The sequence below is a fragment of the Bufo bufo genome, chromosome 3 (assembly GCF_905171765.1).
Source record: "Bufo bufo chromosome 3, aBufBuf1.1, whole genome shotgun sequence".
NCBI classification, from domain to species: Eukaryota; Metazoa; Chordata; class Amphibia; order Anura; family Bufonidae; genus Bufo; species Bufo bufo.
This window is the reverse complement of record NC_053391.1, coordinates 117,967,408-117,994,653: the sequence shown is the minus strand read 5'-3', so window position 1 is coordinate 117,994,653 and position 27,246 is coordinate 117,967,408. Positions and strand designations below refer to the sequence as shown.

The following is a 27,246-nucleotide window of genomic DNA, read 5'->3' as shown; positions in this document are numbered from 1 at the left end:
ACAGTCCAATAACCTGTTATTGGAATGTCATCAAGATTACTAATGCTTTGATTAAACGTAGACCCTCACGCACAATTCTAATATTACTGGACTACCCTTAAGAAGACAAATTCTGAAGCATGCCACAAGCAATAGACTGGCGGACCCTCCTACTGACCGTACTCACCCTGCTGCACTTTAGCTTGTCCACTTTGGAAGAAATGAAAAGCATCAGATGCTTTGGGATTAACATGTTTCACCACAGGGAAAATATTCAAAATGTCCTCTTCAGTGAAGGTGGGTTTATGTCGGTTATCAAAGTTGTACTCTTTGAGCAGGACCTGAGATCCAGAGGCATTTATAGTCAGAGTCTTATAACTGAGCATATTTTATTAGAACTCATTTTATACGCTGATTGGGTCAAACGGCTAAAACATAAAAAAGTAGCCTAATAATAGCATGATATATTAATGGGGTTATCCAATGTCAAACAGCCCCCCCCCCCCCCCCCCCCCCCATGTGTCGGGCCCCTCAAACGAAATATACTTACCCCGCGCGCCGATCCTGGTCCCCGAACCGCCACTGCTGCTTCTCTCTGTTCATGGATAAAAACATCCGGTGTTGGGGTGGGGGGGGGCTTTGGAGCATCCAATTGCAGGAGGGGATGAGCCTCCCTAGCATCGCGGGTGACTCTAGGAATGCTCGTCCCCGCACCCGCCTGCCATTGGCTTCTTCCTCCCGACACCGGATGTTTTCATCCGTGTATAGGGAGAAGCAGCAGTGGAGGTGCGGGGACCAGGAGCGGCGCCAGGAAAGGGGTGAGTATATTCCGTGTGAGGGGCCCAGCACATGGGGGGGGGGGGAATGTTTATGACATTGGATAACCCCTTTAAAAGGCACGTAGCACCACTCCATGTTGTATGGATCCGTATCTAGCTATGGGCCCATACTATACATGTATCCTTCCTTATATTTTCTCTTGGTTCAAGATATTCAGGGATGACCAACTATTTGGAAAAAAAAATGTCTGCGTTACAAAAGGTTTTTTTTTTTTTTCTTCACAGCTGGTAATTTTCCATCTTGGCATATACTGAACCAAGAGAAAAAGTATGGGAGGACGCATCTGTACCTGTATTCAGAGACTGATTCACAGATCCATGTGGAAAAAAAAAAGGGGGGGGGGGGAGGGGCCTGTATTCTCTTCAGAATTTCCTAAATAAGCAGATTAGACTGGTATGGTTGCGGATCAGCATTTTACTCTTAACCCCTTAATGACCACCCATATGTGTTTTTACGGCGGTCCTTAGGGGCCTTAAGCTGGGCCGCCACTTTTTTACGATTTTTTACATGAGAGCCGCAGCCCTGCTCTAACAGACCGGACCGGCAGGGGCAATGGCACCCGCCGCATGTAAAGTGCTGCTAGAGGGAGCAGACTCCCTCTGTCTGCCATCAGCACCATAAAAAAAAATTATTTCCATTGAAAATACGCTTTTCAATTAAAAAAAATTGCTGAAAAATATCTTCCCCATATGTTTGGTATTGTCGCGTCCTGAATGACCCAGAGTACATAAACATCATGTAAATTATCCCCTACAGTGAACGCCGTCAAAAAACAAAAAATAAAAAACTGAAATGCTAATTTATTCTTAGTTGCCCTCACACAACTCCATAGAGTTGGGAAGCAGCAATGCAAAAACATTTTCTTGTAAAAAAAAAAAAAAAAAACTATATGTATTTGGTATCACTTTAATCGTAGTGACCCAGAGAAGATATTATGTTATTTATACCGAAATATGAACGCCGTAAAAGTTATAACGTAAAAACGCAGTGGCAGTATCACAGTTTTTCCCCATCTCCCTCCCAGAAAGAGTTAAGATAAGTTAATCAGAAAGTTATGTGTACCCCAAAATGGCGCCATTAAACGCTACAACTTGTCCTGCAAAAAACAAGCCGTCATAAAGCTATATAGACAGAAAATTTTTAAAAAGTTATAGCTCTTGGAACGAGACGATGAAAAAAAAGAAAAAACGCTTGGTCAGTAAGGCCCAAAAACATGCTGGTCACTAAGGGGTTAAAAGAATTTGCTACGCTCTTCTGGATAGGTCAACATCAAATTGGTGAGGATCCGACATCCAGTATCCCAACAGATTAACTTTTTTCCGCAGCCGCCAGTGCTGTAAACAAACCAGTGGATGGAGTTGGAAGCAGAAGACTCCATCCACTGTGCAGCGGCCATAAAGGCAGACTTCAGCTTAGCTTCCATTGAAGTGAATGGGAGCTGAGCTGCAGTGTGCCAGCATAGACACTACACAGTGGATAGAAACTTCCACGTCCAGCTCCGTCCACTGTTTTGTTCCCAGCGACTGCAGAAAACAGCTGATCGGTGGGGGTGCTGGGTGTCAGACCCTCATCGATCTGATATTGATGATTTATCTGGAGGATAGGTCATCCTTATTTAAGAGCTGAAACTCCTAACAGTCAGTGAGCTAGCGTGTGATTTTGAAATAGACAACAAAGAATGGAGTAGGGGCAAAGCTGTACCTGGATGCCAACTTTGATACAGATTTCTCGGAGAAGGCTCATCTTCTGGAGGCTGAACGTCTCCACAGCCTGGTCCACATTTTCACTAGAAAAAATATGTTTTACTACTATGGAATACTATTGGTAGACTTCTCTTTGGTTGTATACGTTTCCCAGTAATCTGGACCAGTCACACAATATTTCAGTGGCCACTTACCATTCAAGACTAAAGTCAAAGTAGGCTTTGGACTCGGAGCAGATGTTTTTCCACAGCTCCTGAGGGGTGACGCTGGCCCAGGTCGTGTTGTCAGCACTGCTGAGGTTCCTGTTTTTGCGCTTCTTGTTTTTTTTCTTGGAGACCAGCTCATCAGCGGGAAGGTGAGCAACGGAGTTGGGGAAGGAGCTGATGAAGCAGTTCAAGAAATGGCTAATGGCAGCAGATAGACCAGACAGCTCTACTCCCTGGAGAGAAAATAGACATAGGATTAAATTGCAGATGATCCCTTGTACCAAAACAGGGTTGTTTCCAGCAGAAAAGAAAGCCACCATATTACCTTGGCATCTATAGGAAAGAATATTATTGCAGATTTAGAAATAGAAACATCTGAAGAAGACATATTAGGAATAATTTGCTAGTTTGAAATAGAGACACATTGGGGGACATTTACTAAAAAGTCTTAAAATTATGGCACACACTATATTTGCACCATAATTTGCAACTTTTAAGCTTCTTGACACTTTTCTAAAGTGATGAGATAAGAGGCAGGGTCTAACAGGAGGGCGGTACTTCGTGCAGCCGGCCGGATTTACAAGATGCCAGAAACTGAAGTTATAGCTGAAGTCTACACTAGTCTCTAGCTGGAGTAGGCTTCGGTTTCTGGCACGTGGACTGCAGAGATGCGCCAAATTTATTAAGAAGCATCTGCCTCTTAATAAAATAGGTGCGCAGAGGGATCAAGACAGGCGTATGGGAATGCCATCCTTAATAAATGTCCCCGATTGAGGTTTTACACATACATTTATTCAAGATCTCTCTAAGGCTTTATACGTGCAGGCATATTACAGCTCAGTACAATCTTAGTTATATGGAGCCATAATAAAGCACCCAAAGAAGTCCTAATATGTACCTCTTCATGTCTCCAATTTCATACAGCAGACTTTTATTATGAAAAAAAAAAAAAAAAAAAAGAATCATGGCAAACTCCATGTTGTGCAGAATATTATGGTGCTGTACAGTGGCACCATATGTGCATATGGGCTCTGCTGTGTGCATCAAGAATAAAGAGAACTTCGATATTGATGGCCTATCCTGAGGAAAGGTCATCAATATCTTATCAGTAGGGGCCTGCCTTCCAGCACCCCTGCTGAGAGGCTGTTTGAAGAGGCCGCAGCACTCCAGTGAGCACTGCGGCCTCCTCATAGGTCAGTGACCTCAGGTGAGCTGTAAGGAGGACGCAGCGCTCACTTGCAGCCTCTTCAAAAAGCTGATCAGCTGTGGTGCTGGGTGTTGGACCCCAACCAATCAGATATTGATGACCTATTCTAAGGATAAGCCTTCAATGTCAAACTTCCTGAAAACCTCTTTAAGGGCTCATGCACACGACCGTACGTATTATGCGGTCCGCAAAAAATACGGATGACGTCCGCGTGCATTCCGTATTTTGCGGAACGGAACAGCTGGCCCCTAATAGAACAGTACTAACCTTGTACGTAATGCGGACAATAATAGAGCATGTTCTATTTTTTTGCAGAACAGAAATACGGACATACAGAATGCACACGGAGTAACTTCCTTTTTTTGCGGAGCTATTGAAATGAATGGTTCCGCATATGGTCCACAAAAAAAAAAAAATGGAACGGACACGGAAAGAAGATAAGTTCGTGTGCATGAGCCCTTATGTTGTTTAATTTGTTATTTTTGAGTAAAGAATCTGCCATCAATAAAATGGAAACAAAGATGTCTAGCTATTAATCAGCCGCATCATACGTAAAGTAAAGCAGGGTGAGTTTTATAAACCTAAACCTATTGATGTCTTACCTGCAGGTAGGTCTTGAAGATGTGCTTTGCAGACCTGGTGATCACTTCACTAATTAATATTTTCTAGAATAATAAAAGAACAAATCAGCTTCAGGCTTGAATTGCACATTAAGGCAAATAACAAAAGTATATTGATTCAAAGTCAATAATGCTGAAGAAAGACAAGGTCAGGTTTTACTTGCTATGATTAAAGCAGCCTATGAAGAAATATGGTCATCACTTGGTAACACGCCAAAGTGCTAGCATGAATTCTCATAATCTGGGCTTAGAGTACCTTTCATGGGATTTTAATAAGGGAGATATATACCTGTACTTGCGGTGTAAGAGGCATATTTAAAAAAAATCAAGCAGGGTAGCAGCATCAGCGGGGGTACCCCGCAAGTACAGGTATATATCTCCCTTAAAGAGGACCTTTCATGCGATTTTTATTAAGTACCATATTTTCCGCCCTATAAGATGCACTCCTTCCACCCCAAATTCGGGGGGAAAAATGGCAGTGCATCTTACAGGGAGGATACTAATGAGTGCTTCCATTATGGAAGCACTTATTAATACACAGTAGGACCGGCGAGCAGCGAATAAAGCGCTACTTGTGCTGGCTGTACTCACCTCTCTCTAGTCTTCTTCTGCCAGCGCTGCATGCTGTGCTGTGACCTCCTGAGTGGCTGCACCGTCCGGAACAGGAGAGGGGCGAGTTGACTTAATTTTTGTCTGATCTGAAGTCTGATTAAAGTTGGGGGTCTAATTTGAGTTCCGATTAACATTGGGGGATCTGAGCAGAGGTCGAATTAACATTGGGGGTCCGATCTAAGGTCTGACTAAATATATATTTTTCCTCCTATAAAACCTAGGTGTGTCTTATGGGCAGGTGCGTCTTATAGGGCACAAATACGGTATATAAAATGGGAAACTTCTTTCTTAATACAAAAACTTAAATCTAATTTTAACACAAATGCAGAATAATAAAAAGTACTCACATAGACATGATCTAGCTGGGATGGGACAGGGAATTTTTTGACAATATCTATTACTTTGCCTAAGTAGCGCATGTTGATTCCTCTCTGGTGCATTGCTTCAGCCAGCGTGGCTCCATCCATAGGAACTACATTATGGTCAAGACAGTCCTTGATCTGTGAAATGAGACAATTATTACAAAAGAGCAGGTGGTTTTCACATTGCCACATTTATGAATAAGGATACATTCTGCTACTGAGCAGAAACAGACATTAGGGAAAGGAAGCACTGCAGTACATTAACCTCTTGTTGCTGTAAAGTAAACATACCACCCTGTAGGCTTCCCCTGCATTATCTGTACTGTCTTTAAAATCTCAGGGACTCTCAAATAAGAGAAGATGGCACTCGGAGACGTTATGGCAGAGCAATGAGCACCAAATTAAGCAGGGCAACCCATGGTGCACCGAAAAATGTATTTGCATAAAAATAAAATGAAGCACTTCTCTGGATTAGAGGGCAGGATTTGCACAAGAAAGGTATGGTTAGGTTATGGGGGCTCCTACCCTACATGGAGGTATGCTTACTTTGAAACAGATTTTGTTGGTGACAGACACCCTTTAAAGGAGTTATCCCACCAATTAGTTAAAGCGTCCACCTTCTGTATTGTGTATCGATTGACAAAATGTGCATTCTATTAACTTCTTCAGTGCATCCTTGGAAGTAGTACGGGGAGATACCTGCTGTTGGGCAAACTATGCACTGCTCCTTGGCTTCTTCTCTGCTTGTCAGGCAGATGGGCATCCTCAGCCTCTCTGACAAGCAGGGAAGAATTGCCACCTTCTCAGTTTTTGTCTTAGACATTAAATGTGCCCTACTTTAGCCAGAGCATGGGGGAAGGACAAAAGATTCAAAAAGCTGCAACTCTGCTATAGGTCCAGAATCCCCCAGTGGAGCAGTGGTGTTGATGAGCTGACAGGATTGAGGAAGATTTCACCCAAGGACATGTTAAAACCCTTAAGGGCCCATTTACACGACCGTATGAACGCATCTGCACCTGTTCTGCAATTTTGCGGAAGGTCTGCGGATCCGTTCATTTCTATGGGCCCTCAAAAGATGCGGATAGCACACAGTGTGCTGTCTGCATCCGTTATTCCGTACCACGGCTCCGCAAAAATAAACTTCTATGTCCTATATTTGTCCGCAGAAAACGTTCCTACGTTTTTGCGTAGGTGGGTCCGCAAAAATGCGGATTGCAATCAGTTTTTTTGCGGACATGCTGAACTGTCTGCAAAAAAACGGATCTGCATTTTTGTGGACAGCATACGGCCGGCTGGTACGTAGATCTATGCAGGTGGTACTAAGCAGAAATGCAGTCAGAAGCAGCTCCTTTATGGCTCAGTTCATATTCGCATGTGCCATGAGGTGTTATATTTTGGTTCCCACTGGTGCCCAATAGACCCCACTGATTTACTGTATAAGTTCCAACATTTTAATGACAAGACTATGGATGCATTCTACACTCACAGGGACCTTTGGCAGTTTGAACACAGCTGAAATGGACTTCTACCATTTATAGACTGACTACAAGCAGAAAAAGCAGGACAACAGGCTGCCGAAAGGTGGGGACATCACTTATGTATGCCCAACACTAATATAACACTGATGAACAGTTCTTACCAAGCATGGAATCTGACAGGTTAGTACAAAAGCTGCTGCATCCTTCAGCAATTGTTTCTGATTGAAGACCTCTTCTTGTGCAGACTCGGGGAAGCGCACACCTGTTGTCAGACAGCAGACACAAGGAAGGTATACGTTCTGAGACAGTGGAGTTAAAGGGGTTGCCCAGTTTAGACATCCATATACACTATTAGGAAATCCTGAGTAAATAGAGGGGTCTCCAGTTCACAATTCGCTTGGCCAGAATGGTGAGTGTTTCTTGCTCTGGAAGACCTGTCCTACGTTAGACAACCCATCTGAATGGGCAATGCATAATGCTTAATTTCCAGTGCGGTGGCCCTGTAGGGTAACTGAACACTTACTGACAGGTTCCCGGACAGATTACAGCTGATCACTGTGGATCCTAGCAGGACGACACTCCTTTTAAAGAGGATTTTGCACAAATATTTATGACCTAGAATCAACTAGGAGGAACAGGGGTCTGGGAATTCCCATACTAGTAACCATGGTGGTCCCAGCAATCTAAAAGTTAGACCCTATATTTTGGATAGATGACATATGTTGTTAATGGGAAAACCCATTTAATCTTTGCTTTTCTTAACCCCTTAGTGACCATCCTGTTGTGGGCCTTACTGACCAAGCGTTTTTTTTCCCCATCCAAGAGCTATAACTTTTTTATTGTTCCGTCTATATAGCTTTATGAGGGCTTGCTTTTTGCAGGCCAAGTTGAAGTTTTTAAAGTCGCCATTTTGGGGTACATATAACTTTCTGATTAACTTTTATTAACTCTTTCTGGGAGATAGGAAAAAACAACAATACTGCCACTGTGTTTTTACATAATAAATTTGATGGCGTTTATTTTTCGTTATAACCAACATAATATCTTTATTCTCTGGGTCACTACGATTACAGTGATACTAAATACATATAGTTTTTTTTTCTGTTTTACTACTTTTTTGCAATAAAACCCTTTTTTTTTTTAAAGAAAAAAATGTTTTTGCATTGCCGCTTCCCAAGACCCATGACCTTTTTATATATTTTTTTCTATTGAGTTGTGTGAGGGCTTGATTTTTGCGGGACAACTTGTATTTTTCATTGGTATAATTTTGGAGTAAATGGCGCTTTTTGATCGCTTGTTATTAAGTTTTTTCAGTGGCAACTAAGAATCAATTAGCAATTCTGTCTATTTAAAAAAAAAAATACGGCGTTCACCGTAGGGGATAATTTACTTGATATTTATGTAGTACGGGTCGTTACGGATGCGGCAATACCAAGCATATGGGGGAGATTATTTTTTGCAATTTTTTTTTTCATTGAAAAGTGTATTTTCAATGAAAAAAAAAAATAAAGTAATTTTTTTTATGGGATTTTTTTTACTGAATAAATGTGTTGTTTTTTTTTTACTCTTGATTTTTACCACTTAATAGTCCCACAAGGGTACTATAACAGACAACATTCTGATTGATTTTAAAATGCAATGCATTATCCCTTTAGTGCATTGCATTTTAATATCAGTGCTATTCTGACATTGACCAGCAGCCTGCTGGAAATTACTAAAGGCTGATCTGGGGCCTACATCAGACCCCAGGCAGCCTTCACACACATCGGCACCCCACGATCGCATTTGTGGGGTGCAGATGGGAGACAGAGGGAGTTTGCGCCCTGTCAGCACTTTATATGCGCGGGCGCGGCAGGTGCCCGTGGCATGTAAAGTGTTAATTAGCCCGGTCCGGGCTGTTTGAGCAAGGCCGTGGCTCTCATGTGAGTGTGGGGGACCGTGCAGCACTTAAACTGGGCCGCCATAAAAAGGCGGCAGCCCAGCCTAAGGCCCCTTAGTGACCGCCGTAAAAAGGCATCTGAGTGGGGTTAAATATCTTTTTCATTCTAATTATGATTATCTGTGTTCTAAATTACCTGGAGAAAAGATGTCCGGGTTGAAACGGATATCAAAAGAGGTCTCACTGACTGAGCCTACAGCCTGGCATGCCTTCCGGATCACTTCTTTGCTCTTCAGATCCACTAAAAAACAATCACAGAAACTGCTCAATGGTATAGAACAAACTCAAACAAACTGAAGCAGAAACGTTTTGCTGCCATATGGCTTGTCCTATGCAGAACAATCTTGGCACATTCCTTTCAAGCGCTAATGTAAAGACAGCTTTATTACATTTTTCTGTATGAGTTATGGACCGGAGAGTCCCTCTGTGGGTAGCTTCTAAAGAAGGGTGTGCGCTACCATTTTACCCCAATATGGCTTGCTTTGCTATAATGGCACAGGCACTATCCTGGTGGATAGCTTTTTAAGACTTAAGTAGCTGCTAACACTTTTGTTTCTTTAAATTATCTCCTGTGGATAATACTAATATATAGTAAGCAAATGAATCTCTGGAACATATCTTTATTAAAAGGTTACCCCCATATGGACATTTATGACATATCCACAAGCTACCTCTCTATCCCCAGCGGCACAAGGCTGTGCCCCGTTCTTGGAGAATTATGGCATGGCCTTTGGATCCATTATACCAAAGGATGTGAAATGAGGGTTGTTTTGTGCTTGTATCTTCCAGGGATTGATATTTTTACTGCATGGAATATTGTGGCAGCCTGCAATATTCCATAAAGAGGCATTCAGTATTAAAAAAAAAAAAAGTCTAACCTGCATATGTTTTTTTCCTTTACCATGGCTGCTTAGGGGGAACGAATGCCACTCAGAATTAGTTTCAGAAATTTGTAACTGAAATCAGTTCTATACATGGGGTTGTGCATGGGTTTCTGCATTGACATTAAAGAGGACCTTTCACCGATTATTACACTATGAACTAACTATACAGACATGTAGAGCGGCGCCCGGGGATCTCACTGCACTTACTATTATCCCCGGGTGCCGCTCCGTTCTCCCGCTATGCCCTCCGGTATCTCCGCTCACTAAGTTATAGTAGGCGGAGATTCCAGTCACTAAGTTATGGTAGGCGGAGTCTGCCCTTGTTCTGCTCTAGCGCTGGCCAATCGCAGCGCAGAGCTCACAGCCTGGGAGGTTATTTTCTCCCAGGCTGTGAGCTCTGCAATGCGATTGGCCAGCGCTACAGAAGAACAAGGGCAGACTCCGCCTACCATAACTTAGTGAGCGGAGATACCGGAGGGCATAGCAGGAGAACGGAGCGGCGCCCGGGGATAATAGTAAGTGCAGTGAGATCCCCGGGCGCCGCTCTACATGTCTGTATAGTTAGTTCATAGTGTAATAATCGGTGAAAGGTCCTCTTTAAGTATAAGAAATCTACCACACGTGAACATATCCCTGTAAAGCTGGTCATTAACATGTAAAGATCCTATGTATGTAAGCAGAGTATCTAAGAATCTACCTATACATGCTATACATGCTGGCGAGTGTCTGCCACCCCGTGAGAGATGCCTTTCCCCTCTCCCCACCCCCGTGGTTTGTCATGCACCACAAAGCTATAATTAAATCGTGGTAACGACAGGATACTGGCCTATAAATAATGCTTTATACCCAATTTCATTTCTACTACCTCAATACTGTTTTGCAATGAGTCCATTGGCTGAGCCATATAATGGAACACTTCAAACTGTAGCTTTACAATAGACCAAATACCACTTGTGGTGTCTGCCATCCCCCCAGTTTGTCTCCCGTCTACTTCCCGTCCATCACGTTTGTCGGTTATCCATGTTATTTTTCATTATTCTTCCTTAGTTGGCTATGATGACCATTTCTGATTGGCTACATACAGTTGCAAGAAAAAAAACGAGATTTTTGTATAACTTACCAGTAAAATCTCTTACTCGCTATTCCTTGGGGGACACAGGAAACCTTGGGTATAGCTCAACTCCCTAGGAGGCGTGACACTAAGTGAAAACTGTTAAGCCCCTCCTCCAACAGCTATACCCTCAGCCTGGAGAGAGAGACTACCAGTTGCGTGTCCAAGTAGTGAAAAAAGGCAATGAAACCAAAACAAGTCAACTACCTGACAGGGGTAACTAAACCGTAACGGTAAACCAGAACAATGGGTGGGTGCTGTGTCCCCCAAGGAAGAGCGAGAAAGAGATTTTACTGGTAAGTTATACAAAAATCTCGTTTTCTCGCCCAATTTCTTGGGGGACACAGGAAACCTTGGGACGTTCGAGAGCAGTCCAAGAAGGGAGGGACTACAGCCCAAGGCGAAACCACCGGAGGTATCAAGAAACCGCTGCCTGCAAGACCAGGCGACCCAAAGCAGCATCCGCCGATGCATAGGTGTTCACCCTGTAGAACTTGGTGAAGGTGTGCAAGGAAGACCAAGTGGCCGCCTTACACAGTTGTTCAGCCGAAGCCCAATGCCTCTGAACCCAAGAGGCACCGACCGCTCTGGTAGAATGAGCGGTAACACCAAAAGGAGTCTCCCTGCCACTGGCACGGTAAGCCTCGGCAATAGCCATCTTGATGAAGCGGGCAATAGAAACCCTGGACGCCGCCAACCCCTTGCGCGGACCTTCCGGAATTACAAAAAGAGTCAGTGCGCCGAAAAGGTCCGGTGACCGCCAGGTAAATCTTCAGGGCCCTAACAACATCCAGGCGGTGAAGCCCTCGTTCGAGGGTGAGAAGGAGACGGACAAAGGGAAGGGAGGAGGATGTCCTCATTGAGGTGAAAGGCGGAAACCACCTTCGGAAGGAAGGAACCGGACGGAGAACAGCCTTATCCTGGTGAAAGACCAAAAGGGGCTCAGTACAAGAAAGTGCTGCCAATTCAGGCACCAGTCGAAGGGATGTGATGGCCACAAGGAAAATAACCTTGCAGGACAAAAGGCGAAGAGAGACCCTCCGTAACGGCTCGAAGGGGGAGGACTGGAGCGCAGAGAGCACAACATTAAGGTCCCAGGGTGGAATGGAAGAGCGATACGGGGGAACAGAGTGAGCGACTCCCTGGATAAAGGTTTTGACAGGTCCGAGAGGAGCCAAAGGACGCTGGAAGAGGATGGAAAGCGCAGAGACCTGACCCTTTAACGAGCTGAGACCCAGACCCAGGTCCAGGCCAGACTGTAAGGACAGGATCGTGGGAAGGGAAAAAAAGAAGAGGATGAACATCCAGATTTTCGCAAAAACCTAGGTAAGACCGCCAAGTCCGGTAGTAAATCCTGGACGATGCCAGCTTCCGTGCGCGGATCATGGTACGAACCACATCCGCCGAAAAACCCAGTCGCGTTAAAACTGCGGTCTCAATAGCCATGCCGTTAAACGTAGCGACCCTAAATGCTGGTGGAAGATCGGCCCTTGAGAGAGCAGGTCTTCTATTAGAGGCAGCGGCCAAAGCGCGTCTCCCAGGAGCAGCATTAGGTCGGCGTACCAATCCAGGGCTATCAGGATCGTAGGCATGCCCTCTGTCGCGATTTTCCAGAGAACCCGTGGCAGAAACACATACAGGAGGGAAAATTCCGTCCACGGAAGAACGAGAGCGTCGGCGCCGTACGCCCTCGGGTCCTTGGACCTGGACAGGAAGGTGGGGAGCTTGTGGTTGAACCTGGAGGACATAAGATCCACATCCAGACGACCCCAACGGAGGCAAATGGACTGGAACACGTCAGGATGTAGAGACCACTCGCCCGGGTCGATCGTGGTCCGGCTGAGGAAGTCTGCCGCCCAGTTTTCCACCCCCGGGATGTAAATTGCCGACAGGGCCGGAACATGAGTTTCCGCCCAGCGGAGGATGTGAGACACTTCCCGCATAGCTGCTGCGCTGCGAGTGTCCCCCTGATGATTTATGTATGCCACAGACTGGCGTCGGTGGTGACCACTAACTAGGTCATCGGCAGAAAGGATTTTCCCTGGAGGGGGATCCGTAACCACCAGAGGAGAAAGGTCCGAACATGGGGAGGTAGGGGGAAGGGCCGGTCCAGACTCTCCGGGGACTTGTCCCAGGCAGACAGGATCGCCGTCTGGAAGATGCGGGAGTGATATTGCGCGAACGGGATCGCTTCGAAGCAGGACACCATCTGTCCTAATACCCGCATGCTGGACCGGAAGGATGGACGGCGGTGGAGAAGAAGGGTCCGAGCCGAACATTGAAGGGTTAGACACTTTTCCGGCGGGAGACGAACCTCCACCACTTCTGTATCCAGCAGCATCCCCAGGAAGACAAGCTGTCTGGAGGGGGTAAGCGAAGACTTGGGAAGGTTGATAATCCAACCGAACCGCTCCAGGGTATGCAGCGTGAGGTCCACGGAAAAGGAAGGCACCTTGATGAGCAGATCGTCCAAGTAGGGAAGTAGAAAAACACCCCTGGAGCGGAGCAAGGCCAGGACAGGGGCTAGGATCTTGGTGAACACCCGAGGAGCCGTCGCCAGGCCGAAGGGGAGGGCGACAAATTGATAGTGGTTGTTCCCCACCGCAAAGCGAAGGAAACGCTGGTGACACCGAGCGTTCGGGACATGGAGGTAAGCATTTTGGAAGTCGATAGACAGAAACTCCCCTTTTTCCAGAGAAGCCACCACGGATCAGAGGGACTCCATCCTGAACCGGCAAAGATGGAGAAACCGGTTTAACCGTTTGAGGTCCAATATCGGCCTTACCGAACCTTTCTTTTTGGGGACCACAAAAAGGTTTGAGTAGAACCCCTGGAATCTGTCCCTTGGCGGAACGGGAGTAATCACTCCCTTGTCCAGAAGGGTGCTAATGGCTTCGGAGAAGGCGGCCGCATACTGGGGGTCCCTTGGGGCATGGGAACGAAAGAAGCGATTCGGAGGGAGGGACGCAAATTCGATTTTGTATCCGGACGTCACAATCTCGAGTGCCCAGGCGTCGGAGACGTGTGCCTGCCAGATGTCCCTGAAAAGGAGGAAGCGCCCCCCCCCCCCCCCCCCCCCGGGTGGGTGGGGGCACACCTTCAGTCGGGGGTCTGCTTGGCCGAGGAGGGGCGAGCAGGTTGGGACTTACGCCAGGAGGGCAGAGTCCGAAAAAAAGGCTTTTTACGTCTATCCTGGGAGGGATTAGAGGACAGACCGGTTGCAGGTCAAGGGCCGGAGGACCTGCGGGAGGACCTAAAACGAGAGAAACCAGGACGGCCTTGAGTGGTGCTCTTGGTCCTAGGCTGGGCAAGATGGGTGCTCTTCCCCGCCCCCCCGTGGCTTCAGAAATGAGCTCGTCCAAGCGGGTCCCGAATAAACGGGAACCCGCAAAGGAAAGTCCAGCAATAGACCGTTTTGAAGCGGCATCCGCCGTCCAAACTTTTAGCCAAAGTTCCCTCCTGACCGAGACCGCCAGAGCAGAGGAACGAGCAATGAGGGCACCCGCATCAAGTGAGGCCTCACAAATGAATTTCCCTGCCTGAACAACGAGCTGGGCTAAAGAACAGAGGTCCTGAAGGGAGACATCCGAATCAAGTTCCTGGTCCAGTTGGGAAGCCCATTCCGAGACCGCCTTCCCGGCCCAGGCGGAATCGAAGACTGGTCTGAGGGCTGAACCGGAGGCGGCAAATATGGCTTTTGTAAGGGATTCCATACGACGGTCTTCAGTGGACTGAAGAGAGGAGCCGTCCGCCACAGGAATGGCCGTGCTTTTAGACAAGCGGGCCATGGGAGGGTCGACCGTCGGTGGAGACGCCCAAGTGGAGATGCAATCCGCTGGGAAGGGATAACAAATATCCAACTTCTTAGGGGGAGTAAAACGGGCATCGGGGCGGGCCCAAGCCTTAGAGACCACCGACGAGAAGTCGCATGGAGGGGGAAAACCGTGGACGCCTGTTTGGGGCGGAAAAAGGACACACCGGCCTCGTCAGTGCTGGGAGTGTCGTCGTGAATTTTAAAGGTGTCGCGAATATTGGTAATGAGGTGACCCACAGCAGAGGCTAGCTTGGACGGCAACGCCGAGTCCATGTCTCAATCCGAATCCACCAGTTCTCCCTCAGAGGGCATGTTCTGTGAGTAGGACGGACCCGACTGAGTCCGCACCCACGGAGGAGACAGGGACGCATCTGAGGAAGACGTGCACTCTGCCCTGGAGCGCTTCTGGAGGTGCCGGGCCCTGGAGGCATCACTGGGAGCGAGGGACCCAGACGGATCGGCAGAAGTAGCGGACCCGGGGGGTACGACAGGGGTTGTAGCAGACTGCGTGGCAGGCTGTGTGTCTACAAGGCGGCCTACAACATGAGTAAGCCTTTCCACGGCCTGGGACAGGGATCTTGCCCAATCAGGTGGATCCAAGGAAACAGGGGGCGGCACAGCAAGTGGCGGACCCTGTATTGGGGACTGGCATGCAGAGCAGTGCGGGTCTGATTGCCCCCGTGGAAAGGGTGCTTCACAGGCGGTGCAGGCGTGATACCAGGGCCTAGAGGCCCCTGAGGGGTCAGACATGTTGGTGGTGATAAGGTTGGGGGAAACTGTCCAGGCTAGGGGCTGGTGTCAGGAGGGGTTAACAGTCCTACCAGACCGAAGACAGGTAGTGCGGCAGCAGCAGCAACAGTGGCAGGAGGGATCCAACAAAAGAGACAGCAGCGGTGGCGAGGCTCTTGTGGAAGGCGGGAATGAGAAGGGGAGCGGGAAGCGAAACCGAAGAAGGGGGGGGAGGGGCGAACTGCGGCGCTGTAATGAAAAGCCGCGCTGCCATAGTTGAATGCCGAGCCTCCCCCCCAAGAAGTATGCGGCCGCCGCAGATGTCCCGCCGAAAAAGGAGACGCGCACTCAGGTAAGGGAGAGCCTTGTTACCCCCGCTGGATAAAACAGTCCGCGCGATGCAATGAAAGTGTGCCGGCTGCTGCTGTAGCGTCAGGCCTTGCCTGCCAGCGATCCTGGGCTGCACCGGTTCTGCAGAAATAACTCCCTTTTTGCCTGCTGGCTGCCTCTAGCCTGGACGCCCTGAAGGCACTTAGCCTGTAGTAGGGCGCCTAAGATGATGCCCCAGGAAACGGTGGAGGCCATGGGGGGGGGGGGGGGGAGGCTGGAACAGTCACTCTCACCATCCTGAAGTCTTCACCCTCTGTCCATTCCAGCAGGGTCATCCCTTCAGCTGCTGGCACCGCAGTGGCAGGTAGCTGGAGAGGGGCTTGATGTGTGGGCGACCCATACGCTGGCGGGATGCAGGGGAGCTGGGCTGCCCTGGTCCTCCTTGTCTTCTGTGGGGAAGGCAGCAGTGCGGATGACCGGCACTGGTTCAGCTCGACCCCGGGAGAAACAGAGAGGTCCAGGCATCTCTGTTGTCCCTGTAAAAAATAAAATTAAAAATGAAGGAGAAAACAGCCCTGCAAAGCAGGTAGTGTCTTGCCTCCTTGGACACTAAGCAAAAACTGGTAGTCTCTCTCTCCAGGCTGAGGGTATAGCTGCTGGAGGAGGGGCTGAACAGTTTTCACTTGGTGTCACGCCTCCTAGGGAGTTGAGCTATACCCAAGGTTTCCTGTGTCCCCCAAGGAATTATGCGAGAAAGTATGTGAACCCTTTGGAATGATATGGATTTCTGCACAAATTTGTCATAAAATGTGATCTGATCATCTAAGTCACAACAATAGACAATCACAGTCTGCTTAAAATAATAACACACAAAGAATTAAATGTTACCATGTTTTTATTGAACACACCATGTAAACATTCACAGTGCAGGTGGAAAAAGTATGTGAACCCTTGGATTTAATAACTGGTTGAACCTCCTTTGGCAGCAATAACTTCAACCAAACGTTCCCTGTAGTTGCAGATCAGACATGCACAACAGTCAGGAGTAATTCTTGACCATTCCTCTTTACAGAACTGTTTCAGTTCAGCAATATTCTTGGGATGTCTGGTGTGAATCGCTTTCTTGAGGTCATGCCAAAGCATCACAATCTGGTTGAGGTCAGGACTTTGACTGGGCCACTCCAGAAGGCGTATTTTCTTCTGTTTAAGCCATTCTGTTGTTGATTTACTTCTATGCTTTGTTGTCCTGTTGCAACACCCATCTTCTGTTGAGCTTCAGCTGGTGGACAGATGGCCTTAAGTTCTCCTGCAAAATGTCTTGATAAACTTGGGAATTAATTTTTCCTTCGATGATAGCAATCCATCCAGGCCCTGACGCAGCAAAGCAGCCCCAAACCATGATGCCCCCACCACCATACTTCACAGTTGGGATGAGGTTTTGATGTTGGTGTGCTGTGCCTCTTTTTCTCCACACACAGTGTTGTGTGTTTCTTCCAAACAACTCAACTTTGGTTTCATCTGTCCACAGAATATTTTGCCAGTACTGCTGTGGAACATCCAGGTGCTCTTGTGCAAACTGTAAACCTGCAGCAATGTTTTTTTTGGACAGCAGTGGCTTCCTCTGTGGTATCCCGCCATGAAATCCATTCTTGTTTAGTGTTTTACGTATCATAGATTCGCTAACAGGGATGTTAGCATATGCCAGAGACTTTTGTAAGTCTTTAGCTGACACTCTAGGATTCTTCTTCACCTCATTGAGCAGTCTGCGCTGTGCTCTTGCAATCATCTTTACAGGACAGCCACTCCTAGTGAGAGTAGCAGCAGTGCTGAACTTTCTCCATTTATAGACAAATCGTCTTACCGTGGACTGATGAACAGCGAGGCTTTTGGAGATACTTTTATAACCCTTTCCAGTTTTATGCAAGTCAACAATTCTTAATCGTAGGTCTTCTGAGAGCTCTTTTGTTCGAGGCATCATTCACATCTGGCAATGATTCTTGTGAAAAGCAAACCCAGAACTGGTGTGTGTTTTTTTTATAGGGCAGGGCAGCTGTAACCAACACCTCCAATCTCATCTCATTGATTGGACTCCAGTTGGCTGACAACTCACTCCAATTAGCTCTTGGAGATGTTATTAGTCTAGGGGTTCACATACTTTTTCCACCTGCACTGTGAATGTTTACATGGTGTGTTCAATATAAACATGGTAACATTTAATTCTGTGTGTGTTATTAGTTTAAGCAGACTATGATTGTCTATTGTTGTGACTTAGATGAAGATCAGATCACATTTTTTGACCAATTTGTGCAGAAATCCATATCATTCCAAAGGGTTCACATACTTTTTCTTGCAACTGTAGTGTGAAGGGACATTATGTACGGTTAGCGCCCATGAATTTTCTCTCATCGTTATACTCTGATGGACAGAATTTATCTTACCACACATTACTAGTTTACTTTGTCATATTCTCTGTTGGCTCTTACTTATATAAAATGTTTATAATCTTCAATAAAGATGTTTTCATCTCCAGTGTGTACATTTAAGGCTTTCTTCTGACTGGTGTCATGGCTTCCATTTAGCCATGACAATGCCACATTAGTCATATGCGTGCTAACCTACATTAGGATTTCATCCCGGTTTTTCGTTTTCTGGCAGAAACAACTTTGCGCGTACCAAGTGACAACCCCCCAAAGGAGGCTCTTAACCCAATGTGAACAGAGCCCAATACATTCACCACGGTTCTTTATTATAATGGTTCTGATGTATAATACCCATTTCATTAGATGCCATATTTTCCTCCAGTTCTTTGACTTTGGCCTCTCCATCTATATTGTCCTCTGTCTTGTCCGCTGACTGGCTCTTTTCCTGAGGCTCGCTTTGGACTGAGGAATCAGAGGAGTCTGCAGGTTCCCCATTTTCCAGGGCAGCGGGGTTCTCCTGTAAGGAGGTCTTCTGCTGCATGAGCTGCATGGCAGCCAATTTCATAAACAGGAGGTATCTGAAAGAGTATCATAAGAAATGTGTCAATGTGGATAATAAAAATGGACTATGTTCTAGATTCTCTCTGTTCTAACCCCTGGAAGGGGATGAAGGTGAAGTATATGTCAGCCTAATGTGAGGCTCAGAGGTAGAGCTGGAAAATAAGATTAAAAAAAAAATTGTTAAAAAAATAAAAATAAAATAAATGATGATGAATTTCCCTTAACACCATACCCTGAAATGTTGGTCTATAACACACCAGTATTTTGTGCACTGAACCGCTATGCAACTTCACTTCTGCACATGAAGACCATGTTACCTGTGTTCCACAAAAGCGTCCACCAACTCCTGACGTAGGCAGCATAACTTGTGTCTGTGTTCTTTGGGGAAACCCATCTTCTTACATTCTTCTGGCATGTCCTCACCTTCTACAGGTAGGAAATTGAGGTCTGGAGGGAAAGTGCGTAGCAAATCCAAAATGTAATGACGCCCATCGTTGCCAATGATCCCCTTGCACTCTACAGAGGAGCACAGCTCCACCTCTTCTTCTTTGTCATTAAGGACTTTGTGTTTCAGGATCTTAAGTGGCCGGCTGGTTTTCTCTAACAGCTCCAGGTACTTAGGATGGGACACAACAGTTTTGCCGAAGTCAATGGACCCATAAATGACGCTCTGCTCTTGTTCCCGTTCCAAAATACCTGGAATAATGGACTGTGCCGTAACCCTGTAACCTCGATAGTCCACCACCACTGTCCCTAATGTGTATAGTCCCTCTACATCCACTGCATTGTATGTCCTTACGCCATTCAGATCATTTGTTGGAGATACATAGGCAGCACTATCCCCACCAAAATCTTTATAATGATCTCGGACATCAAATCCCAAGCTGAAGAAGATATTGTTCCAGATGAACATTTGCATTTTTGTCTCCTCGCTGGGGTTAATGGCCATGACGTTCCCATCAATGACTGCCATAGCACCTCTGGTAGCAGCTGCTGTAAAGTCACTGTGGACCTGAAAGAAAAGCACCATAAGGAACAGGTACAACAGTGTATAGCTGTGAAAAGCCAGGCTTTTAATATTGATGACTTACTCTTAGGATAGGTCACCAATATCAGATTGGCGGGGATCAGACACCCTCGCCGATCAGCTGTATTAGAAGGTATGCGCATGTGCAGTCTCCTCTGTCTCTCCCGGCTCGCTGCTGCTATCTCGCTGTATATGGCAAGCAGAAAGAGAGACGGCATGCGTGCATGTCTTCACTTCATACAGCGGATCGGTGGGGGTGCCGGGAGCCGGACCCCTGCCGATCTGATATTAATGACCTATACTGAGAATAGGTCATCAATAAACTTTCAATGCTAACTTATCATGCTAAACTCTTCAAAATCACCCACCTTGAAAATAGCTCTCTCCCGTAATAGTCTCTCTGGCAAGTTTTTGCGGGGCAACTCTCTTGTTGTTTGCAGTTCTTCATTCCAGTCTCTGGTCTGAAAAAGTCAATACCAATAGATGCTCATTACAAGTTTTTAAAGCTAAAATCTGGAACGGCTCATAAACCATGGACACATACACTGGAAAGTTTGAGTGGTGAATTTATCAAGTCCTGCAATGCAGAATTCTGGCTTCAAAAAGTCACAACATAAGGCGTTGCAAGTTTGAGTTTATTTGCACAAAAATTGCCACTCTCACCCCAGTAAAGGAGTAGTATAGAAAGCCCAATAATCTCAAGACAGAATTATATTCTTAAAGATACACCAAATGTATTCAAAAACTGTGCAACATTTGATTAATTTGGCCCAAATTATGGCAAAGCAGAATGTTGTAAAACTATCCTTAAAATGGTGGTTCCATCGCAGTCTTCCGTGGGCGAGATGGAAATAACCCATAGTAAGTGCCAGTGCAGAGTGGCGAGAGTTGCAGAAAAGGCTGGCATTCCACTGTTTCTGCTACTCCCATAGCAGTATTTGGGGAGGCACCCTCTCTCTTTGGGGAGAGAGTGTCTTAATCGGCGTGAGGAGACCTCTATGCCCTGCATGATCCTCTGGAATCCTGGCAGCTATCCTGCAGATGAGATGCTGGCTTATTTAATATCCAAGTCATGTCTCAAGGCCTATTTAATGGGTGGAACATTGACTTCTAGGAAAGCTGCCTTACATCTGGTGGCATCAGAGGTAGAGTTTGTTAAGAGCTTATTTGCATCCCTTTCTTCCCATAGCAGTGAAATGGAGATACACAAACATCACAGCATCGTAAGCTATGGTGTTTCTGTAACTCGGGAGTTACGGAAACAGTGTTTGGGTAGCACCCATTCACCGTTATGGGAATTACAGAAAAAGGAGAGCACCACCCGCTCGCGCATTTTCTTAACTCTGGCCAACCTGGGTTGGCACTGTGGGTTATTCCTATCTCACACATGAAAGACCAAGATGGGACAACCCCTTTAAGAAATTCCCCTAATAAATTGTACACCTGCACACCTCAAAACAGATATAACATTTACCTTACATATTACAATCCCCGAAAATCATTATGAACTATATACACTGGATTGTTCATATTCTAATTACTCTATAGAAAGACAGATGAATAATGCAGCAGAAGAATGAATGTATTACGACAGTACCTGGCCAGGAATGTGCTCCTCATAACCGAGACGGGATGTGTAAGCATCTTCCGCTCTAACACAGTCCATGGCATGTTCGACCTGGGGTGCTGTCCAGCTGTAGAGCTGGAATGGGGTGGCAATGCGCTCAAAAGGGTGTCTCTGAACCCTGGAAAAAAGTAGGTCAGAATTATGTCCGATACACCCAAAGATATTACACGTATCTATGCATGAGCTATATAGGACAATCATCTATTGCAGCTTCCTGGACCATTGTGAGCACTTATTTGTAATGCACTTTACCAACAGGACAATGATCCAAAACACACATCTAAAACCACATTGCATTTCTGAAGAAGAAGTATATCTCCTGGTCTGAACACAATCGAACACCTATAGGGAATTCTGAAGAGACAAGTTGAGCCTCACTCTCCCCATCCAGGCTCTAAAAAGGGTTGTTCTTGAAGAATGGAAAAAGATAGATGTTGCAATATGTCACCAACTAGAAGACTTGCTGCCGTCTTTTAAAAATCATGGAGGTCATCCAAAACACTAAATGTAGTAGCTTTTGATGTGGGGTGTATTCATTTTTGAATCGACTAATTTGAGTAAAACTGAAGACTTAGATTTCAAAGTTATATTATTAACCTTACTTTAATATTATGGGTTAAAAGGCTTATCAAAATTTGGGGGAAAATGTTCTTGTGTTCAGTGAGATATTTATTAAAATCCTACTACTGTACTAAATTTCTTCTGCAAATACAGTCCACATATAGGGGTGCAGGGTGTCAGACTCCCTCTGATTAGATAATGGCCTGTACCGAGGATAGACCATCAGCTGTAAAACCCTGGAAATAAGGGGTTAAATGCCTAGCCAGAAATACCAAGTAATTCGGTCTCACTGCCACTCTCTAGCATTTAACTACACCAGACTTGCACTCACATTCTTAATTTCCCAGACACACTGGTTTCCTCTCCCAACTTGCGCCTGCCTCTGATGGATCACAACGAGCAGAGGAACGCTATCTATTCAGCTCCCTGCGGGGTTACACTAATGATGCGATTTAATGAGATAATTCCATAGATCTTAAAACAGGGAAAAATCACATCCGTTCATCTCCCGCAGAGTTTCAGCGACTTCCCGGCACAGTAAGCATAACAATTCCACGCTTACAAGAATGTCCTACTAATGGATAGCACAGGCAGTCCCGGCACACACGAATTAAGCTTGGCACAGAAAAGCAGCTGCCGCAGGAGCATGTACTCAATTGGTTGTGTTCATAGGAAAGTCATGCTCAACATTCACACAGGGGATGCCCTGTTCTGTGTAAGAGGCAAATAGAGGGAACATTTCACGTATAATAGGCCTGTATCAAAAAAGATGGCAATTACATAAAAGGTTTAATAAGGGAGTGTATTAAAAGGGCTCTCTCGCCTGGAACGTCAGTGACAGATAGGTGCACCTATCACTAGAACGAAGCTCCCAAAGATAACAGGAGCGCACCGCACATGCACGGCCGTCGTTCATTCATTTCTATAGAATCGCCGAAAATAGCCAAGCCCTGGCTCAACCATTTCCAGCAGTTCCAAAAAAGTGAACGAAGTGGTGAACGCGCTTGCGCGGTGCACTCTCTATTCATTTCTATGGGACATCCAAAAATACACCGCTCTGCTATTTCTGGCGCTCCCACAGAAATGAATGGAGGGTGGCTGCGTATGCGTGGTGCTCTCTCCCTAACTTTAGGCACTCCGTTCTAAAGATTTGTGCAGGTTTCAGAGGTGGGACCCGCAAATATTGGATATTGGTGGCATCCAAAACGTTCCAAGTGAGAGGTTATTATAATGAACTAGATGGGATCCCTACAGACTTCATAGCCAGAAATGTAAAGAAAAAACTGAATAAATATGTCAAACAAATTTCACACGTTCATGTACAAAAGCACTTGCTGTTTCAACAACTGAATAGGACTCTGCCAACTCTTATCAACCCCCTCCCAGACCTACGGCACTCCTCCTTTTTGCATGAACAGATGGTACTTATCTGTGTGCTCTTGTGACATGCCTGCCTAGGTAGAGGCCAAGTACTAAAATGGTGTGCAACGCCAGGTCCGTACATTATACAAAGTCAATTAACACGTAAACCTGGGAATACAGCCTACAGTTATACTTCTCCTCCCATCAGGTGCTGAAGAACTACAAAATGTAAACTGAAAATCCAAACCGCCAAGTTCCCAACGTGGATTTTCCCTCTTTGCAATGCAAAGGGTGAAATCTGCGACAAAATTCGCAGAAGTAAAAGGACTGCTGTGGATTTAAAGTTTGTAATGGCTTGTCATTTTACACACAGACTTGATGAAGTCTCATCCACTACACTGCTACTGTAATATGCTGCACATTTTCCATCTGCACATTCAGATGGAAAAAACCCACAGGGTACCTGCCACGTGTGTGAATATACCCTTAGGCCTCTTGTACACAAACAATACGGATTAGCTCAGGATGCATTCAGTGAAACTCGCACCATTTCGCAAGCAAGTTCAGTCAGTTTGGTCTGCATTTGCGTTCAGTGTTTGAGTTTTTTCTACGCGGGTGCAATCAGTTTTGGTGTGAAAAAAAAAAACGGAAGGTTTACGAACAACATCTCCTGGCAACCATCAGGATTAGTGTTGAGCGAACTTGCGTTTTAAGTTCGGCGCCTAAAGTTCGGGTTATCGAAGAATCCCGTTATGGATTCCGCTACCACGGACCATACCAGAATTTAGAATCCATAACGCGATTCTTCGATAACCTGAAGCCAAACTTTAGACACCGAACTTAAAACACAGGTTCGCTCAACACTAATCAGGATGTGATGCGTTTTTCACTGAAGCCCCATTCACTTCTATGGGGCCAGGGCTGAATGAAAAAACGTAGAATATAGAACATGCTGCAATTCTCATGCAGCGCAGAACTGATGCTTGGGGGGGAAAAAAAAACCGCTCATGTAGACAGACCCATTGAAATGAAGGGGTCAGGATTCAGTGTCACTTAACGCATCGCACCCGAGCGTGAAACTGGCTCGTGTGAAAGAGGCCTTAGAGCACATTTTCAGGCAAACATAGGCATGGCAGTTGTAAAATTTTAGCTGAAGGTTGATCATGATGACTTGTCACTGTGAACTCTCTACTATACTAAAAAATCATCATCTTGTTGGTGCAGTTAATATTTAAGAAAATACTGAGGTCTTTAACTCTGCCCTTTGGCTACCTACAGTATTCACGATCCCTGCAAGTCATTTACATGTACACTGCTCCGTTAATGTGTAAGAATGTAGAAAACGTTACCTTTTCTTCTGTAGTGCGGCAAAATTCTTCTTGAATACAGGGCTGACTTGATTGAGCAGCTCCGCCAAGGAGTGACTGAGGAAGCTGGGGTTGGCTGGCTTGGGATTGAAGGTGTACGCCGTAGATCTGCAAAAGTGACCAAAATTGGGCAATAGTTTCGTTTAAAATGTTATACAGTGATCAGGAGATCAGATTTGGGAAATTCCTAAATTGAATAGATGGCCACAGAACCTACTTCTGGAGAATTACATGGTGCCCAAATAAAACAATGGATGTGATCAAAATGATCAAAGCCCATTCTGACCTCTGATATCAGAGTAGAGTATTAAAAAAAAAAAAAAAAAGATACAGGTGGCAGGGTTACATTGTAAAAATATAAATTATTATACCATGCAGTAATTTTTTTTTTTACTTTTACAGAATAGCATATTCATGAATTAGCATAGTCTGTACAGTGAAAATAGGCCAAAAGAATGCTGAGGGAATTTAGTAAAGTGTTTATGCCACTATAACGGCATTTAAAAAGTCGCTAAATATGGCACACGGCGTATCTGACTTTTTTATAGCTAGTCATCACATTCTGGAGTGGAAAGAGGTGGGGCTTCACATGGCCTGCCCGATTTACTATAATTTATGCCAGAAACTGACTTAAGTTATAGCCGAGAGGCGTATAACTCAGTTTCTGGCGCACGGACTGCCAGAGATGTGATTAATTTATTATATTTTAATAAATTAAACGCATCTCACTCCAGCGCGTATGGGAATGCCAGTGTAGTGTATGGGGGCCGTGGTGCCCCCTCCTTCCCAGTGAGAATATGCGAATGTGGTACAATAAGAAACTCTAAGCACAGCCGTCACGCCAACCCTTTTTGAAACGCCATCAGAAAGGAGTCCCGCTCTTTGGGATGCCATCTATCAGTCAGAAAGGCAGACTCTGCCCCTTTAGTAATGATGTCATTAATACATATACACAAGGTATATGGAACTCGAATCTCTGTGGATCTCAAAGCATGTATATCAGGGTCTTGGGAGAGGGCATGGTGTCGAGTGGAGTATCAGTAGGCATTCTCCGAATACTGCATCATTCTACCATTCTAGCATCCAGGGGACCTCCTCCTCCAAGATGAAGTTTATCTCCAGGATGAATGCTGTGATATGATCTCTACAAGAAACTCAAGATCAAAGCAAAATTTGAAGCGATCTGTGGCCTATGGACAGATACCCTGTGTGTACCTAAATGGCAGCTACAAAGAAGCCCCTTTGATAATATTTCAATGGTGAGGGATGTATTTGCTTAAAGCAGTTATCCGGGAAAAGATACTGATGCTCTTGTGAGCAGAGCAGCTCCCCAAAATGGCAGATCGCAGTGGTGCCAGGACTCAGACCCCCGTCAATGTGATAATGAGGACCTATCCTGAGGATAAGTCATCATTATCTTTTCCAGGATAAACCCTGTAACCTCCTAACCATCACATTAAAATTAGAAAAAGCCTCCCAAAAATGTTACTTTTATTGCAGATTTTTAATATGTGTCTGCAGTAAGTCTTGTTGGACATAATTGCATTTTTAACCCCTTAGTGAGATAATTAATTTTAGCCTTCAGGACCAGTAACATTTCCCCCCTTCGAGTTCCAGCAGTCATAACTTTTTATTTTTTTCTTCTAAAATTCATTTTCTTTTGCGTGATTAGTTGCAGGTTTTTTTAGGAACCATTTTGGGGTATATATAGTGTAGTAAATAACTTCTGATTTTATTTTTATAATTAATATACAAATAATTAAATTTTGTGGAATTTATTTACGGTGTTCACTGTGTGGCATAACTAACAATTTTATTATGTGGGTTACTACAATGATGATAAAAATAAAATAAAATAAAAATGTATAGAAATGTGGATTTATTATTTTTCCTTTCCTCCTGCAGCCTCTCAGCACTGCAACTGCTTCACCCCTCTTCCTCCAGACTGGAGGGGATGGGGGGCTGCTCATATCTCTGGTTAGGTAGCTGCTAGAGATTTGGGCTGTGTCTTGTTTGAAAGCTGGCATTCCAACCTTTCAAGCGATACCAGAATGACAGCCTTATCTTCAGAACATAGGAAGATTTCATTGTTCGGAATAATCGCTGTAAAACCTAACAGTGATATCACCTACTTACTTATCATCGGCTAATGCTGTTACTTGGAATGCCAGATTTGAAACAAGACCATGCCCAATCAAGAGATATCAGCAGTTAAAGCAGCCCCCCTTTTCCACTCGAGCAGAACAGTTAGGCGATTAATAATGGGGGATGGTATACGTAGTTTATGAGAACTACATCTACATTTATAACCATGTTAGCTTGTAGAATGTTTTGTGCTCCTGAAACACCTAGTGTGTGTGTGTGTGTGTAATAAATTTTATTTATATATATATATATATATATATATATATATATATATATATATATATATATATATATATATATATATATATATATATATACATACATACACACACACATATATACACACACACACACACACACAC

At 45.2% G+C, this 27,246-nt stretch overlaps 1 protein-coding gene across 4 annotated transcripts in view; it reads right to left on the bottom strand.

Moving 5' to 3' along the window:
• The window catches only part of CLUH (clustered mitochondria homolog), an 85,851-nt gene that overhangs the window by 23,620 nt on the left and 34,985 nt on the right, over nucleotides 1-27,246 (bottom strand). For all 4 annotated transcript variants that reach the window (XM_040423493.1, XM_040423491.1, XM_040423495.1 and 1 more), the window contains 12 exons: nucleotides 24,722-24,847; nucleotides 21,420-21,567; nucleotides 20,191-20,283; nucleotides 19,113-19,807; nucleotides 18,586-18,812; nucleotides 9,083-9,187; nucleotides 7,169-7,269; nucleotides 5,515-5,667; nucleotides 4,538-4,600; nucleotides 2,717-2,961; nucleotides 2,521-2,605; nucleotides 167-320 (listed from right to left, as the gene is read on the bottom strand). In XM_040423493.1, the coding sequence (XP_040279427.1) occupies nucleotides 167-320; nucleotides 2,521-2,605; nucleotides 2,717-2,961; nucleotides 4,538-4,600; nucleotides 5,515-5,667; nucleotides 7,169-7,269; nucleotides 9,083-9,187; nucleotides 18,586-18,812; nucleotides 19,113-19,807; nucleotides 20,191-20,283; nucleotides 21,420-21,567; nucleotides 24,722-24,847 (2,195 nt within the window). The remainder of the gene's footprint in view (nucleotides 1-166; nucleotides 321-2,520; nucleotides 2,606-2,716; nucleotides 2,962-4,537; nucleotides 4,601-5,514; nucleotides 5,668-7,168; nucleotides 7,270-9,082; nucleotides 9,188-18,585; nucleotides 18,813-19,112; nucleotides 19,808-20,190; nucleotides 20,284-21,419; nucleotides 21,568-24,721; nucleotides 24,848-27,246) is intronic.